The sequence below is a fragment of the Artemia franciscana genome, chromosome 6 (genome assembly GCF_032884065.1).
Source record: "Artemia franciscana chromosome 6, ASM3288406v1, whole genome shotgun sequence".
Lineage (NCBI taxonomy): Eukaryota > Metazoa > Arthropoda > Branchiopoda > Anostraca > Artemiidae > Artemia > Artemia franciscana.
The window spans coordinates 24,651,340-24,668,693 of NC_088868.1; the positions used below are offsets into that span (position 1 = coordinate 24,651,340).

Below are 17,354 nucleotides of genomic sequence, written 5' to 3' on the forward strand. Positions count from 1 at the left end.
TTTTTTGTTTTTTTTTGTTAGTAACACACCCTCGCAAGCAACGCTTTTGGTGTGCTACCGATTGATTTTGTCTGTGTTATTTCCTTTGGTTAATAAATTAATACTACTACTACTACTACTACTAATTCATAAGAATTCAACTTTTTTTATTTTGTTTTCTCGGTTAAAGCTGGCTATGTGAATTTAAAATTCACAATTCACTTGTTAAAACCTTGTATATAGGTTTAACCTTGTATTCTCCTTAAATGTTCTCTGAGAAAATCAGAAATTTTGTAAAAAAAATGCCTCAAAGAGGTATGCTATCCTCGGTATCTATGAGAAGTCGAAGATAAAAAACAGGGTTGTTTATTAAATCCTGTCTTATATAAAACCTATAGAGATTTTCGAAAACTGAAGAATATGAAATAAATTTTAGATGTTTAGTTAATATAATTCACAAAAATTTATGTCATTACTACTGTAATTTGTCTACTGTATTACCGCAAAAAAATTTGAGCTCCCCATAAAAAAGTGTACTACCCTTGTTTTGCTTCTTTGACTGCAACAATTTAGGACTCAAATCATTTGGCAAAGAATTGTAAAAGAAAAGAAAAACTTGAGGAGTGAGCAAAAAGTCATGATTTGATAATTCAAGCTACAACTTCAGCCCATCATTTACACGCTGAAAAGTGAATTAAAAAGAAGATATACAACTTGATCATCTTATACCTAACAATAATAGAGAAATATTAAGAGCCCGCTGAAACAATTTTCAGATAAATGTTACACAAATTGCGAATGCCTACTATGGGCCCTGGTTTGCTTTTTACTTGGCTTCCAAAGAGGTCGGGAGAGATACCGCTAAAATAGAGAGACTGTAAGCCGCTGGTTATTGATTTTCAACCGTGTAAATTTGTATGGTATTCTGGTACTCTTTTAGTGCTTCTCAACAATTCTACTCCATTAATTGCACCAATAAGCACTATTTTTGGTTCAATATAGTACTTTATGATTGAGTTATCGATTCGAATTTACAGAGATCCCTTAGATTTGATCAAAAGCTTTAAAAAGAACGATCAAATATCTCTACCGTGTTGCAGTAGTCTGCTGCTAATGCTAGTTAGCCCACGGTTTAGAAAAATTACTAGAAGAGTGGGAAGGAGTACAAGAGGGAAGACTATAAAACTCAGGTTTAAGATTTTTTAACATGAAGATCGTGACGGCACCCTTTCAGAATGCCTTACCATTTCAGAATTCAAGTCCAGAAATGGTATCCAAAGTGCACTTTTTGTGCGCCAGGTGGTACTTTTTGATAGTGTTATCAAGTTAAAAATATAAAAAGCAATTAGGTATAAAATAAGTCTTCAAATGAGCCCAAAATAGCTCTCAGTGATGTTCCAGTGCCCCACTAGTGGAGAAGAAACGAAAAAAGGCAAAAGAGGACACGCCAGTGCTACCTATGCAAAAAAGGGACTTCATTTGTTGTTGAAGGGGGGAGTAGTTGTTTTACCGTATGAGGTTTTCGAAAGTAAAATATCCAATGAAGTACTTTTAATTTTATCCAACGCCATTTTGAGGGGTCTCAGACTCTTTCAAAATTCTTGTAAATTTGTTCTCAAAAAACATTTTACTATTATGATTAACTGAAATGATTGTTAATATTCCTAAACAAGCCACAAATTGCAATTTTACCTCACAAGGAATTTTTTAAAGACATATTTTTACAGTTTTTGCTACTATGGGCCGAGGTTAGCTCTTTACTAGGCTACAGCCTATCGCTGCAACCATGTTGTATATATTTTTCGGAGTCTTGAATAGAGTCTTGATATTTTTGCAGCAGAGGACAGAATTTTGTTAACAAATGGAGACAAAGTTGTATTTTTATTTTTTATTTTAGCTTTTCTGGAAATAGTAGGGGAAACTCTACTAATTTACATAGTGTTAAAAAAAAGTGACTCATCGCTATAAACCTGTTCATTGCTGGTTTAAAGTTTGACATGACTTTTCCTCTACTTCTTCGGAAAATCTGGGACGTCGGTGATGGCGCGATTAAAATTCACTGTAGTAAAAGGTGGGTTTATTAAGGGCGGGGCTGACATTCATAAATATCATTTTTAGGTCTTTTTATGCTATTAACCTAAAAAACTAAAAGTTTTCGTTTTTTGAGCTATTCAGAAAATTGCCCTTTGCCGGGCCCTTTTTGGGGGAACCCATCTTTGTGCATTGAGGTCTTCTTTGCCTAAGGGCTTAAGGACTTGTGTTTCGGGCCGATCATGTTATTTGCCCCCTTGCCTCAAAGTAATTTCTTTTTACATTAGGCTCCTGTCGGCCTAAAGACCTACGGCTGTTAGTTTCAAATTGATCAAATAAGAAATTTTATGGTCCATTATGATCCATAAAATTGAGAGAGTAATTTTATGTGTTTCTCAGGTTTATCTCCAGTTTCCGAAATTCACCAGCCAAATGGGATAATTCATAGATCTATACATCGATATGTTTGTTTTTTGGGCATTTTTGTTGATGATTAATAAAAAAAAACTAATTTTTTTAGCTGAAAGTAAGGAGCGACATTAAAATTTAAAACGAACAGAAATTACTCCGTATATGAAATGGGTCGTCCCCTCCGCAATCTCTCACTCTTTACGCTAAAGCTTTTAATATTTTGAAAAAACAGAATTGTGGCAAAGAGTCAAACTTTAGCGTAAAGAGCGAGGGATTGCGGAGGGGACAACCCATTTCATATACGGAGTAATTTCTGTTCGTTTTGAATTTTAATGTCGCTCCTTACTTTCAGCTAAAAAAAATTAGTTTTTCTTATTTAATTTCTGAACGTTTTTAAATTAATGCATGTTTGGTTTTGGCTCTCCGCACATAAATTATTAAAATGAAATTTGTATATTAATTCTTTTTTTGGCTAAATGGCTTTCTCTTAGTTTTGATCAGACGATTTTGAGAAATAAGGGGTGGAGAAAGAGGCCTAGTTGCCCTCCGATTTCCCTCGTTCCCTAGATCCCCGATTTCCCCGATTCCCTAGTTGCCCTCCGATCCTAGTTGCCCGAATTTTTAACGAACGTTTCTATTAGTAAAAAAATATACGTAACTTGAGAATTAAATTACGCAACAAACTTTCATAATCTTATATTTTTATTATGTATACGAGGGGGTTTGTACCCTCGTTAATACCTCGCTCTTTACACTAAATCGTAAGTTTTGTCCCAATTCCTTAAGAATGACCCCTGAATCAGAAAGGCCGTAGAATAAATAGTTGAAATTACTAAAAATACTTTAGCATAAAGAGTAAGGTATTTATCTCCTCTTAAATACCTCACTCTTTATGCTAAAGTATTTTTAGAACCCCTCATATGCGTAATAATCTCTGTTCGTTTTAAGTTTCAATGCTACTCCTTCCTTTCATTTGAAAAAAACGTTTTCATGTTTATTTTTCATTGTTTTCTTATAGTAATGCTAGAAAATCCTGCGCCCTTTTCATTGAATTTTTCTTTCCCCGTGACAGATTCCTCCAAGGAAAGATCCTCCAACATAGCCCCCTCCCCTCATCCCCACCCCCAAACAAAATAAAATCCCCCTGAAAACGTCTGTACACTTCCCAATAACCATTACTATATGTAAACACTGGTCAAAGTTTGTAACTTGCAGCCCTTCCCCCATGGATTGTGGGGGAGTAAGTCATCCCTAAAGACATAGTTATTATGGTTTTCGACTATGCTGAACAAAATGGCTATCTCAAAATTTTGATCCGTTGACTTTGGTAAGAAAATGAGCGTGGGAGGGGGCCTACATGCCCTCCATATTTTTGGTCACTTAAAAAGGGCACTAGAACTTTTTATTTCCGTTAGAATAAGCTCTCTTGCGACATTCTAGGACAATTTGGTCGATACGATGACCCCTGGGAAAAAGAAAAAAAAAACAAACAAATAAACACGCACCCGTGATTTGTCTTCTGGTAAAAAATACAAAATTCCACATTTTTGTAGATAGGAGCTTGAAACTTCTACAGTAGGGTTCTCTGATACGCTGAATCTGATGGTGTCATTTTCGTTAAGATTCTATGACTTTTAGGGGGTGTTTCCCCCTATTTTCCTAAATAAGGCAAATTTTCTCAGGCTCGTAACTTTTTATGGCTAAGACTAAACTTGATGAAACTTAAATATTTAAAATCAGCATTAAAATGCGATTCTTTTGATGTAGCTATTGATATCAAAATTCAATTTTTTTAGAGTTTTGGTTACTATTGAGCCGGGTCGCTCCTTACTACAGTTCGTTACCACGAACTGTTTGAAAGCCTGTCTTTCCAGTGTCGCATTAAAATGAAGATATGCAGAAGTCTTGATATTTTAAGGAAACTTAAGCATATTTTTTCTGAATCGATTTTGAAATCCTTTTTAACTGCTTGATCCAATCTTACGTTTCTTACTGTCCAATAGTATAAATGTCAACCTTTACTTCACTGTTCAAACCACTTTCTAATGCTTAGAATTAATCTAGAAACCTCATTCAGGAAACAAATCGTCCAGGATTTATCCCATTGCTTGATATCGAGTCACTGTATATTCATTCGTGTCCATGTTTTATTTTTTCTTAGCTTCATGGTGACCTCCCCCGGCCCCTAAGTGTTCCACCATCTTTTACCTTCGATAAGAATAATTATAACCTTTGCAATATAAAAAATCATATTCAAGGTGCTTTTACTCTTTGTATAAGGTCAGATTTTAATTTTTCAATGTCGAGTCACATTGCATAGAATAAGTTGCCTGAATCAGCTCAAAGATGCCACTCATTTGATTTGTTCGAAACAATTGTTAAGAATTCTGTGGCTTCTAAGAAGTTATTTTTATCTATTTATTTATAGTTTTTATTTTATTTGTATTTTCTTTCTTTTTTTCTCCTTTTTGCTCTTATCTCCGTGAGTAGGTGATTATTTAATTTTTTATATTTTCTGAGTAAGTGATTCGTTTGTCTTGCCCCTTTTTTATAGGTCAATGAGCCTTTGGGGGAATAGTAAAATCTAACATTATATGTGTAATTCACGATGAATAAATCTTATCTTTTCTTATTCCGTAGCCTATCCCTCCCAACAAATTTGTTTCCTCTCGGCCGAGGCAACAATGCCTGTAAGGTTCGAGCCAATTGGACATCTAAGATCAAACATACCCCTCTTTTATCACTATAAATCAATCTGTAAGCACCTGGCAAATTGTGTCAATTAATTTCCTCGCCCAAGGGGCTTTAGGGGTCACGCTTGTATAGAGACATATTTATTTGGCTTACTGGTAAGCTTGAACAAAATAGATGTCTCAATATTTTGATTTGAAATCGTAGGGGTTGGGGTGAATAGAACGAGAGGCCATGGGAGGTGGACTGGTTGCCCTCCAATCACTTTATACCTTTAAAGAGGACACTAGAACTTTCAAATTCCATTTGAATGAGCACCCTTCCAAATTTTGATCATCCTTTCCATGCTCACTGGCTGGGAAAAAATACAATAATAACACAAAGGAGGCACATGGTTCTTTACTAAGAGCCATATGATTACAATACAAAATAGGGTGTGTTTTTATCCAACTGTCACGATTTTATGGGGAGGAGCTGGAACCTACCTCTTTCCATGGGAATATCTTTGGGCCAGACTCTGCATAAGTTGCGTCGAAATAAGAACCTATTGTAGATTGACAGACACTTGAGCTACAACTTAAATGGATATAGGGAAGCACTAAAAAGAACTTCTACTTTTGGATGGCGAAATAGTAAAAATGGCCTTACAAATTAGATCGTATTTTGCAGCTGAGGCGCTTCCAGACGCAACACAAGAATCTCAAAACCCAGTGTTGCAGCTACTTCAAGTCATTACAGATCTGAAATCCACAGTTTTAGACCTTCAAAAGAGGATTGAAGATTTAGAAACGACCAAAAGAATCGGTAAGGAATTTCTATTTATAATTCTTACAGATTAAGATGTGTTCTATTTAAAACACCTGAGTAAACATTTATTTCCAGGATTTTGAGCCTCCAGAACACGCAAGCACATAAAATTTTCTTCTGTGTGGAATGGGGATCTTTGGGGGGAGGAGGGAGGTCTGTTAGTTCTTTCACTATTTGGCATCAGTCACAGAAGTTTTCTGAAATTTAATTTTCAAAATGTTGAGTTAAGTTTTATAGCGTAAAAAAATGCTCGTTGTCAAAGAAGCTCTTGCAGAAAATTAACAGTTCTATTATGGAATTATTTCTATGCATACCGTGCACGCTCAATTAAAAAATTATATGTGTATCTATGCACTAATCAAAGAGTTCATATTCTCTGGCTTTGTATCTTAAACAAGCCTGGTTTATGTCCTATTTGTCGACTCCTTCCACTTATTTTGCTCACTACGGTCGGCAGCTTCGGCCTTTAACCCTTCCAAGTACTTTTATCAAATTTACTTTTCCAGTGACTTTTTTTACAGTTTCCAGTATTGCTAAAATTAGAGCCAAAGTAAAGTTCACGTATAGTTCAAAGATTAGCCTTCGAAAATTTCACAAATATAGCTGGAGTATTTTAGTAGTTTTTATAGTAAAAACGCCTATACTTGATCTTCATACTAAAAGCTTTTATGTTTGATGGCTCAGAATGGAAGGTTTTCTTAGCATTCTGCGAAAATAAAAGCAGCATAATTTTTGCTTCTTTCGTTTTAATAAATCACGCAAATTTTTACAACATGGTAATTGTATACATATTTTCATGTATTTCTGATAAGGGATCACAATAGTGACATTTCGGAGGAAAAAAACTAAAGTCTAGCAAATTCAATAGACACTTAGATGTACTTTGAAGCTGTTTTGCTTGAACGAACATATTGAACATATTGAACATATGTTTGAACAATTTGAATATTTGAATTGAAAACCCTAGCCACATTTTAAAACAGAAAAGCTGTGTGAATATTTTCTTGTGTGTTAATACGGGCTAATGTTGTCTTAGGAGCAATTGAGTTTTTTTTTTTTTTTTTTAATTGAAAATGAAAGCTTTATGTGGTTATGACACAAAAAGTATCTTAAAATAATAATAAAATAGTCACGATATAAAAATTGTTTTAGAATAGTTGAATTGCCATGACCACCTCTATGTTTAATTTTAGCTTTGAAAATTTTGAATTCTTCGCAGCACAACATAAAGTTGACTTGATTAGTTACGAATTTTCATGGCGTAATTGTTGCCTTACAATGCTTATGTATTTCCCTGACCGCCCAAGCTTTCATTTTATTCTTAAAAACTTGAATTCTTTCCAGTAGTTCAGCCTTGGCTGAAACTATGTAAGGTGAGCAAGCTGAGACTCTTTCAAAATTTATTTCATGATTTTGTTTTAAAATTTATTTTATAGATGGAATTGTTTGAGTTGATTTGTTTTCTTTTATTTATTTTATATTGGATTTTGCTGATAAGAGCTGTTGTATATATATAGCCGAAATATCCGCTTAGGTTGTATTTAGTGTCTTCACAAATTTACTCTTTATTTTCTCATGTTTGAAAAAGAATTTTTCCTGGTAGCAGAGATTAATGTTTAGTTTTTAAGTACGTTTTGAAATAAATCTTTCAGTTAAATATTTGAAATTTTTTCTGATAGTAAGAAATTTCAGTTTCTCCTGGCAGCAAGAAATTGTTTTTTGTTTTCAGATCAATTTGAAATAAAAAACCTTTTTTTTAATTGTTTTTCTTTTTTTTTTGTATGTATATATACTAACCAGAACTGGCTCCGCTGGTATATTTATCCAAAAGTTAAACGGTCACGCCCACGTCGCTACAAAACATAAGCGGAACTTTTTCTTCATCTTCTTGTTTGGACAGTTATTGAGAAGAAATCCTAAGCTCTGCTGTGGGTTGCTGCAGCTTACTTTGAAATATGTGCTACCACACATAAATCAATTCCGTTCTCCCCCTTTTCGACCAGCAGAGACGAAATGCAATATTGTAAATGTCTAATCACAAGTCTTTTTTTTTCGGAAGTAAACCTCGCCCACTGCCATTCCAAACTTGAAAAATTTTACATATTTAAGGCCGTAAAATAAGTTTTTGTGTAGATACTTCAAAATATACACAGCCTGCCGCTGCACTTTTTTTTGTTTTGTTTTTATATTTTGCACATTATATTCTAGAACCGTATCCAGACCCACTATTAATTTACACACCAAGGACAGTTGAGAAAGAGCCGGAAATAGGTCCAGAGCCTTTTATTGCTTTTGGAAGTCAGCCACCTCATCAGTCATCTAGTATCCCAATCGAGTCATCTACCATTGCGTCTGTAACAACCACTCAAAAACTTGAACCTGAGCTCGTGTCTACAAAAGAATCTCCGGAAGAAGATATAGCTGAAGGTTCAAAAGCGACATCCGTTGTAGCTTCACAAGAAATCGACTTTTCTTCAATTACCTCTTTAGAAGAAAATGAATTAGATTTCTTTGATGATGACGATGATGATGATGATGATGAAGATGAGGATGACGATGATGATGAATATGACGAAGAATATGATTTCAATCGAGAGGATAGTAAGTATAAGAGTTTTTAATCAACTAGGATTAGTCATGTTTAATAAAATTCAAACTATCTCGCTGTTTCCTAATAGAAAATTAAATTATCGCAAAAAAAAAGAGAAAAGCTCAGTTGCAATTACTGAGTTTTAGTGCCATTTTTCAGGGATAAAATGGGCTAGGGAATGCCGGACAGCCCTTTTTGGACTTTTAGCACAACCAAAGCCACGCGTCCGGTAATAGGTTTTAGACCATTGAAGACCGATTAGCTGTGTTAGAATTTGCATTTGCTCTCTTTGGTTAAAAATTGACATTTTATGTCAAAAAAATCACAGAAAGCGATGCTTTGCTTTGGCACGACCTCTTTTCAAACCAAAAAGGGCACTAGACATTTTGATTTCCGTTCAAATGACCCCTCTCAAATCATATGCTTAATAGCACTTGACGCCGAAAATCTTGGAAAAAATATGTCCTTCTCTTCCTTAAACTGATTATCATAATCTTCTTAGTGGGTAGAAGTGAAGTATTTTACCATCTATAAATTATTTCTAGGCAACGCTTTTGAATTGATTGAATTCAATTGGAAAGTCCTTTATAGTGCCCAGGATGCCACACAGGTTGGACATATTCCAACTGGGGTCTGATCCAACAGTAGTCTAATAACTAAATGTGGAGGGAAGGGGAACATTGACAGTTGAATTTGTTTGAACCTATGGTTAAAGAATCAGGAGTTTTAGTTCATTAATTTAATAAGGTGGGCCAAAATGTAATTTTTAAAATCTAGCCGTGGGGTAAAATATCTAAAGGTTCAATTCCTGATTGAACCTTTAGATGATCAATTCCCCCCTCCCACCCCTTATTCTTGGTCATAGTAGCCCTGGTCATCTGAATATATATGGAGGAAGGTATACAAGATTCAAACAAATTAATGCCAAAAAAATAGACTTGGTAGAACTTGATTTCTTATTTAAGTGCTAGCTTCCTAAAGGTATTTTAGAGGTATTAGAGCTTCGGGTATTTTAAGGGGTGTCAATTCCAGTAATGTTGAAAATTTCCAGAATGAATAGGCTGTACATAGGATAAATAGCTTGTTTTTAATTACCAAAAAAAAGTGGACCTAAGAGAGTACCATATGGGACACCATTGAAAACAGGGAGCGAATTATAAAATAGTTGAGCGAGTATAAATTGTTTCCAATTCCGAAGTCAATTTACAGTTGTTCTAAGATTACGCTACCGTAAATTTTGCTGCAAACTAAATCCTAAGCCTTTTTTAGGTCAGAAGCAATGAGATTAAATTGAACGTTGGGCTTCCCAAGGTTTCATCAAATTTGGAGATTTGATGCAAATTAGTAATAAGTTACTACTCTACAAATCTTGTTGAGTATTAATGAACAAAATGCAACCTCTTTCGAGTTTCAAATCTGAATAATTGATGGAAGATTGCTAACTATGACTCTATACTTATGGGATAGAAAATTTAAATAGACTATGTCTAGGAGTATCCTAAAAATTAGGGGGCAACACCCCCTCAACTTCTGTTCTTTACATCAAAGTTTAAACTTTTGCGTGGTAACACTTCGAGAAAAAGAAGTCGTTTAATGTATTTGCTTTTTGAAATCGAGCCTAAATTCCTGAAACAACCTATCGTCTCCGCAATGAGAGAGGTCTTTTACCCCTCACTACACATAACAAACGTTTCATCGTATATCCATCTATGTACATATTCTTCCTAGTGAAAGGGGGCCTAAGGCTAAATCCTTAATCATCTAAATACTCATTCAATTCATATAAAGTACCTCTCAAAACAAAATTTGTTGAATTAAGTCGCTCTTCTTAAGGCTTTATGTACCCCTCCCCCCTTCAAAGAATAAGCTGGCTTCCATCCTAATAGTTGGTATACAACTACACAATTCTCCAACCGTTAGTTTAGTACATGAATCGTCTTTAATAGAAGTACGCATTGTATGGAAAACATATATGCTAGGGATGAATGGTATGCCGCACGCCTGCATGGTCTCTTAGAGGGCAACTGGGGTTTGAAGGTAGGGGGCAAACCGAGGTCTGGGAGGGACAGTTGCCCCTCCCCTTACCCTATAGCAAATTGTGTCTCTGCTACATAAATACCCTCTTAATAGTTTCCGAAATTTTGACTCGATGATTTTTGCCCTGTTTGAGCAAAATCGCTGTTTTACAATACAAAATGCCAGAAATTGGCAGTTTGCTGTGACATATACTCTTTTGAAACTTAAAAAAATACACCAGATTTTTGAATTTCATTCGATTGATGCCTCTTTCAATGGTCTCTGGAAAAACATGAAATTTCATGTTTTGTAGATAATGGCTTTAGGATACCCATACATATTGAGTCCTGTGGTACAACTTTGTTAAATTGCACATATTTTGGGAAACGTTTAACTCCTGTTCCTTAAATTATACAAATTTCTATAAATTAATGAATTTTGTGTATTTAGAATGAGAATAAATAGTAAACTTTGTTGCTGCATATATTGTAATCAAGACTTCATTTTGTAGTTTTGGTTTCTATTGACAAGGGTCGCTCTTTATTTACAATTAATTTCTATCAACTGTTTCATCCAAGGCCGTCTTAAGTATACAGTGTGCTACCATTTCCTCCTTTTACTACCGTTTTTACCATTCAAATTTGATATTTGTATTACAATGCGTCGAAAATGATAATCATCTCTGAGAAGGTCTATCCCTTAAAATATTTCAGATATCATGAACAGTTTTTAGGGTCTTCGTTATTGCAGTTTTCAAGGAGCGTTCTTAGTATGAATATTTTTTATTGTGAGCTCCCCTTTCCCCCTTTGTGTGCAGGTAAGCATACAAACGGAGTTTTTTAAATTACACTTAAGATATTTCAATAATAAGGGGTAAGCTGTCCCCACGCTTAATCCATATTATAATAGGAAATATTTCTCAAAATGGAAAGAATTAGGAGTTAGATTCTCCACTCCTCTTCAAGGGGGTCAATCATAAGGGGGTTTGAGTCCTAGAATTTTTGTGCCACATATTTTTAAAAAATACCATTTTTGGTATTTTCATTGAAAACTGTCTTTTCTTGGTATTTAGTTGAAAAATTGGATAAACAACAAAATTACCTTCCCCCCTAAATTAAAAAAATTAATTTGCTCCTCCTCTCTACATTTTTGTGAGTTAATTCCACTGCCCCCACCTCCTATCATTCTGTATTTACTGGTAAGTTCACTGACAGCTAGGAAGGTGTTGCATAATTATGCACTTTTTGAGGCTTCTGGAACCCCACAGAAAGATGTAGTGACTCTCTTCCATAATGACCATGTGCGATTACATGCCCTTGTACATAATTTGTGAAGCCTCAAATTGATCACATCAGTCGAACGCATTAAAATAATTGTCTATCTTAACCGCTTATTGTGTATGTGCTGCGTGCATCTTTAGAAAGAAATCCACCACCGCCCACTACTGTGGCCTCTGAAAGCAAGAAACATAGTATTCAGTTCTTGATGATTGTTAGCTGACTGGCTATCTCAAAATTATCATTCGATGTTATTGTGTCCCTTTTTGAGCCAAAGTTCTTTTTTAAACAATGGAATGGCAGAAACTTCTCTATAACGGTAACTTTTAATTTCTGTTCAAATGACCCCTCTCTTGGTACACTAGGATAATTGGTTCTTTACGATAACGCCTAGAAAACAATAAAATAAACGCGTATCCGTGACCATGCTTCTAGGAAAAAATCGAATTTCGCTTTTTTGTAATACGATACGATACGAATTTATTATGTCAAATAACATGAGTTAAATGAGACACAACATATAATTTTATTATTCACACTTTCTTGTTACTTACTTATTAAAATGAGTCGCAAAATATTGTCGAAAAGACAATTTGTATCAGTCAGTAACCACGGGCTTACAGGGCTCTTTACTTGTTCTTTGCTCTTTACTTAGCCCAGGATGCCAAAAAGGACAAGCATACTCTAAAATATTAAGAATGTAGAGTTTATAAAAATTCAACAGTGAAAAAGAACTAAAACCGAATCGCCGAATCGTAACTAGATTACGCAACGCTATATTTGCCTTCATAGTACTATTATTCATAGTATGATCCATCTATAACCTTTTTGAGTTAAAAGTCACGACTAAAATTTTCATATTATTTACAGTTGGGACATTTATTTCACTTTGACAAGGATCTTCTTCTTTCAAAAACGAGATTCTCATAAGTGCTGCCTTTTTCCTATTAATTGAAAGCTGTTTTTTTGCAGTTAGTCTCCAAACGGCGAATTATGCAATCCCTACTAATCATGGATCCTAGCTTCTGATGTATCAACAATGATAAATCATCTGCAAACTTGACTCTGTTTTCATGCAAAGTCGTAATTTCGTTACACAGAATTAAAAATAAAACAGGTCCCATCTTGGGGTATTCCACAAAAAAGCTCAACAAAATCCGATTGTACCTATAAACTATCCGAACCAAAAAAGCTCTAAAATCTGTCATTGCCTAAAGAATATCCGGATGGCTTGATTTGTCGAAAGCTTTTTCTAAGAAAGCCTTTTTCTAAGCGCTTTCGGAAACCTTGATTTGTCGAAGCATAAGCAATATTTCTACAAATGCACCTTTATTTTCCAGATGCTCCAGGGCTTCTTCCACAATTTTGATGAGATAATGTACTGTGCTAGATTCTTTGATAAGCCAATGCTGTTTGAGTGTCTCATTTTAATCTCATCTAAACATGTTTGTAGATGGGCTATGAGCTCCTGTGAGTAACTCGATTGTGGTGGAAAATAGAGTACTCCAACTACGATCGGGGAAAACTTACGAAGAAGAACTTATGGTCTCAGTCACAACAGCACGTAGTCTATAGTCTGAGAGCCATCGTATATCTGATGTATATTGTTTCGAATGTACATGCCTACTCCTTCTACATGTGTGACGACAGCACCTTCCTTGTTTCTCCTGCTCTTCACGAGAAAATCATAGTTACTTATCTTGGCGTTACAGTCATTGGCATATCACGTCTCTATTATGCAGAAAATATCAATTCTAGTATCATCTAGTCTTGTCGAATGTTACCATTACTTTATTGCTTAGAGACTGGGCAATACCAAGGAGAAAAGAGGGGAGATCGTGGGAATTAGCTGCTCCTTTCTTCTTATCTACCTGAGGTAGATCGTCGTAAAATGATGGAAGTTTCCCAAATTGTTAGAATTTGTTGGGACAACGGGCGTGGGGGCTACAGGAACCCCAAGAGATGGCCAGTGGCTTGACATACTCCAGTTGGGAGGCCCATTACTTACAGATTGTTACCACAAAACGTCCAATTTGTTCTGAGACAAATCCTTGTCTTTCCAGTTTCCACTTCGTTTGAAAAAGATTTGAAAGATTGAAAAAGACAGCTGCCTGGAACAAGTTTCGTTTAAACAGAGGTCCTCACTTCAATAATTATGGTATTCCCTCCATCTAGGGTTGTCCGCGTATAGCGAGGAGATTATTGTTTGTCGTACAGTAAAATAGAAAATAGACAGTTTTTTTTTCAAACAAGTATAAACTGCAGTCAATTTTTTATTTGAGCCAAGGTAAAATAAAAAGCAAAAGAAGAGTGCAAATAGATCCGTAACAGACAGAGGAAAATGTTTTACATTCTTTGTATTGAGGTCTTAGCGAAATGAGGTCCAAACAGTTTCTCTCAAGGTCATAACGGTAAAGATTAGCTGTATTGCAATAAACTGATGGAAAATAGACATGTTGTTAAAATAGTACTGTATAATAGTTAGGAAATTTAAGTTATTTTTCCTAGCTAACATTGGTAATGAAGGGAATTTCCACGAATGGAATGCACCAACCAAAATTTTGAGCTACACTGTGTGTTAGTCCATTTGCCTCTTTTGGCCATTTGGCCCCTAATTGTACGAAACTGGCGGTATATCCTTTGGCTGTGAAATAAAAGATATAATAAAATTTGAATATTTAGATGAACCAGACCCGAAAGAATCTTAATATATTCCCGCACTTTTCTTAAACTATCAGACAAATCAAAACTTGGCGTTATGTGCGTGACTTTCAAATCAATGATGTTCTCAAGGATTCAAAAATCGAAATAAATAATATATAAAATAAGGACTTAAAATATTCCGTAAATGTCATAAATTTCATGCTTTATAAAAGAAAATAAAGCGTAATATTCCAGAAAATAACATTTTTCTAGCAGTTTTATTTGTAAAATTTTGTACCCTCCCCCATTTTCCTTTGTAAAAGTTTTGTTGGTTGTTCATGTCTCTTGTCCAAAATCAAATATCATGAACATATTAACCATAGTGAATTTCCCCACGGACACAGCAGGTTAAACTCGTGCTAGGAACTTCTGCAGCTTTGGATTCTAATTACACAAGATGTTGATTAGTTGGCGTGAAAAGTTGTTTAACTCTTTTATTTATTTATTTAGATGCCACTCGTGGTGTTCCAGCCACACCCAGCCGAGCCACTCGGCCCCCCACACCTCCAGGATCTTCTTTTGACGATGAAGACGAATTTGATGATGAAGATGAGGACGAAGATTACGAAGAATATGATGAAGATGAAGATTCATATAGAAGGAAGAAGCGAAAGATACATAATAAAGATGTAAAAAGGCATCAAAGAGTGAAAAGTTTTCAAGACAAGCTGGCAAAACATATCGAAAGATCAAGGGGTTGAATACTTAGTCTAGGTTTTATTTTAATATGTAAGCCTAGTTTAAACTTTTAGGTGCCAAACCATTTTAGTCCAAGTGCCTTAGGCTAAACATTTTGTCAATTTTGTTTTTCTTATTTTAGTTTAGCTTTTTTTTTCTTTTTTTTATTCCCCTAGCATTACTAGTGATGATCTATTTTTCTAGTTTTAGTCGTAAATATTTTATCCTGCTTATTTATAGGTCAGTTTCAATCAATTCCCAGACACACAAAATATTTGAAAATTTCATATAAACTAAATAGACGAAAGAACTCCAGACCAAAACGGGCTAACGCCTTAACTTGTCTTGTATTAACAATAGGACTACAACTACTAACACCTCATTGCAGGACCAAACAACTTGAGGCTAACGCAGCTGTTCACGCTCCTCCTTTCCCCCAATCTATTCAAGATTAACCGTTTCCCCCTCCCATTTACTTCTGTTTCCATTAAATTCTTGCTTATGGCCTATTCCCACCCCATTCAGGGTTTACCTGCTTTTTCTTTGGTCGTGACATGTTCTACACAAAGAAGATCCATGTGCACGCTATCAAGGTCGTGACATGTACCCCTCATACTTAGCAAAACATAATAATTTTGACACAAGGTAAAGAGCTGATTTTATTACTTGCTTTGTCAAAATGAATATGATAAATATATAATCAAAATCATTGAAATGTTTCGTAGACTTATCATTACAAACAACATTTTAAAGATTAAACAAAAGAGCATGGGTAACTTTTAAGGGTGGAAACTGGCGAAGGAGTAAAAAAAAATCACCAAAGCCACCTAGCTTTTGGCATTTTTGGCACTTTTTTCAAACTTTGATATATTTTTGTTTTAAACTGAGATTACTCAGTACTACACCCAGTACACTCATTTTGCCGATCACGCTAATTACACTAATTTGTCTCTACCGCTAGGTAGCATCGATAAATTCTTCGATATTAGCGCCATTTTTTGTTCCTTTCTAAGGCACTCCCAGGGATTTTTTTTTTACTAAAGCAGCCTAAATGGGTGGATACAAGGTATGGACGTGACAACTGTGATATAGACCGACTGACTAATTATAGCACCATATAGGACCAGGAAAATATGAAAAATGTCTGAGTGATAATTAAGGCATTGTAATTAATGTCTAATTGGCATTATTCATAATCACGAAGTGTTAGATATAAAGCAAAATGAATCACTTTATCCATGTATGTCTACAGTGGAAGTGTGTTTATCTTCCAGTAAATTCTGATATTTTTTTTCCTTTACCTTTATTTTGTGTTTTGCAAACTCCTTAGGCTTTCAATATTTTTTTTGATATGTATGCAAGGCCGTATCCAGGGGGGCTAGGGGTTTTGACCCCCTCCCCCGTAAATGTTTTTCCAACTCGTAAAAACGTGATAAAAATGAATATAAACAAATTTTTATTCGTTTTTTGTCATTTTTTGTACCCCCTCCGAAAAAATCCTTTTGAACCCCTCCCCCTCCAAAATAATCCTGGATACGGCCCTGTATGTATGTGCTGGCTTTTAATTGAACAGTAAGTTTAGTATTAGCTGCCATTTTGCATTGTTCCCAGTGATATTTTCTTTTGCTTTACGTAGGATAGAGAGTACAGCGATTTCTTTTGAATGTGAAACTTTTTATAGGTTTGTTTTTGAAATTTGGACTTTGAAAGCTTTTTCTGTAATTAAAGAAATGACTAACGTTTCTTTGTAAATTTATATATATACATTTTGAATCATTTTCTAGGCGATCTATTCACTTAACAAAATACCGAAAACAATAGGATCCTTTTCTAATGGTATCTATATCATCTTCCCCGTTGTATTTCTCTAAAACAAATTTATAATAGCTTAAAATAAAGAAATTTAAATAAATTTTTTCCTCAGCTTAAATTGAGACCACTTGACCGTACTTTTAATAAAAACTGGGTGAGTAGGTAAGCTATGTCAATCGCTAAGCAGAGAATTCTTACTCAGAGATCAATCAATTTATTTATAACTTATCTACAAAAAAGAGGGTGGAACGCCCTTAAGATGGGGTAATAAGAGAAAGAAAAAATAAAAAAAGCTACAAATCAACACAAACAAACAATTAAATAAGTAATGCTGACCATGGGTGAGACACTATCGACAT

General features: G+C 34.8%; 1 protein-coding gene across 1 annotated transcript in view; it reads left to right on the plus strand.

Annotated features, from left to right (window-relative positions):
• The window catches only part of LOC136028229 (collagen alpha-1(II) chain-like), a gene marked incomplete in the record, with an annotated part of 194,538 nt that extends 177,603 nt beyond the window's left edge, over positions 1-16,935 (plus strand). The window contains 3 exon segments of the mRNA XM_065705953.1: positions 5,782-5,916; positions 8,128-8,520; positions 14,956-16,935. Coding sequence (XP_065562025.1) covers positions 5,782-5,916; positions 8,128-8,520; positions 14,956-15,206 — 779 coding nt within the window.
• Between the last annotated feature and the right edge of the window lie 419 nt (positions 16,936-17,354).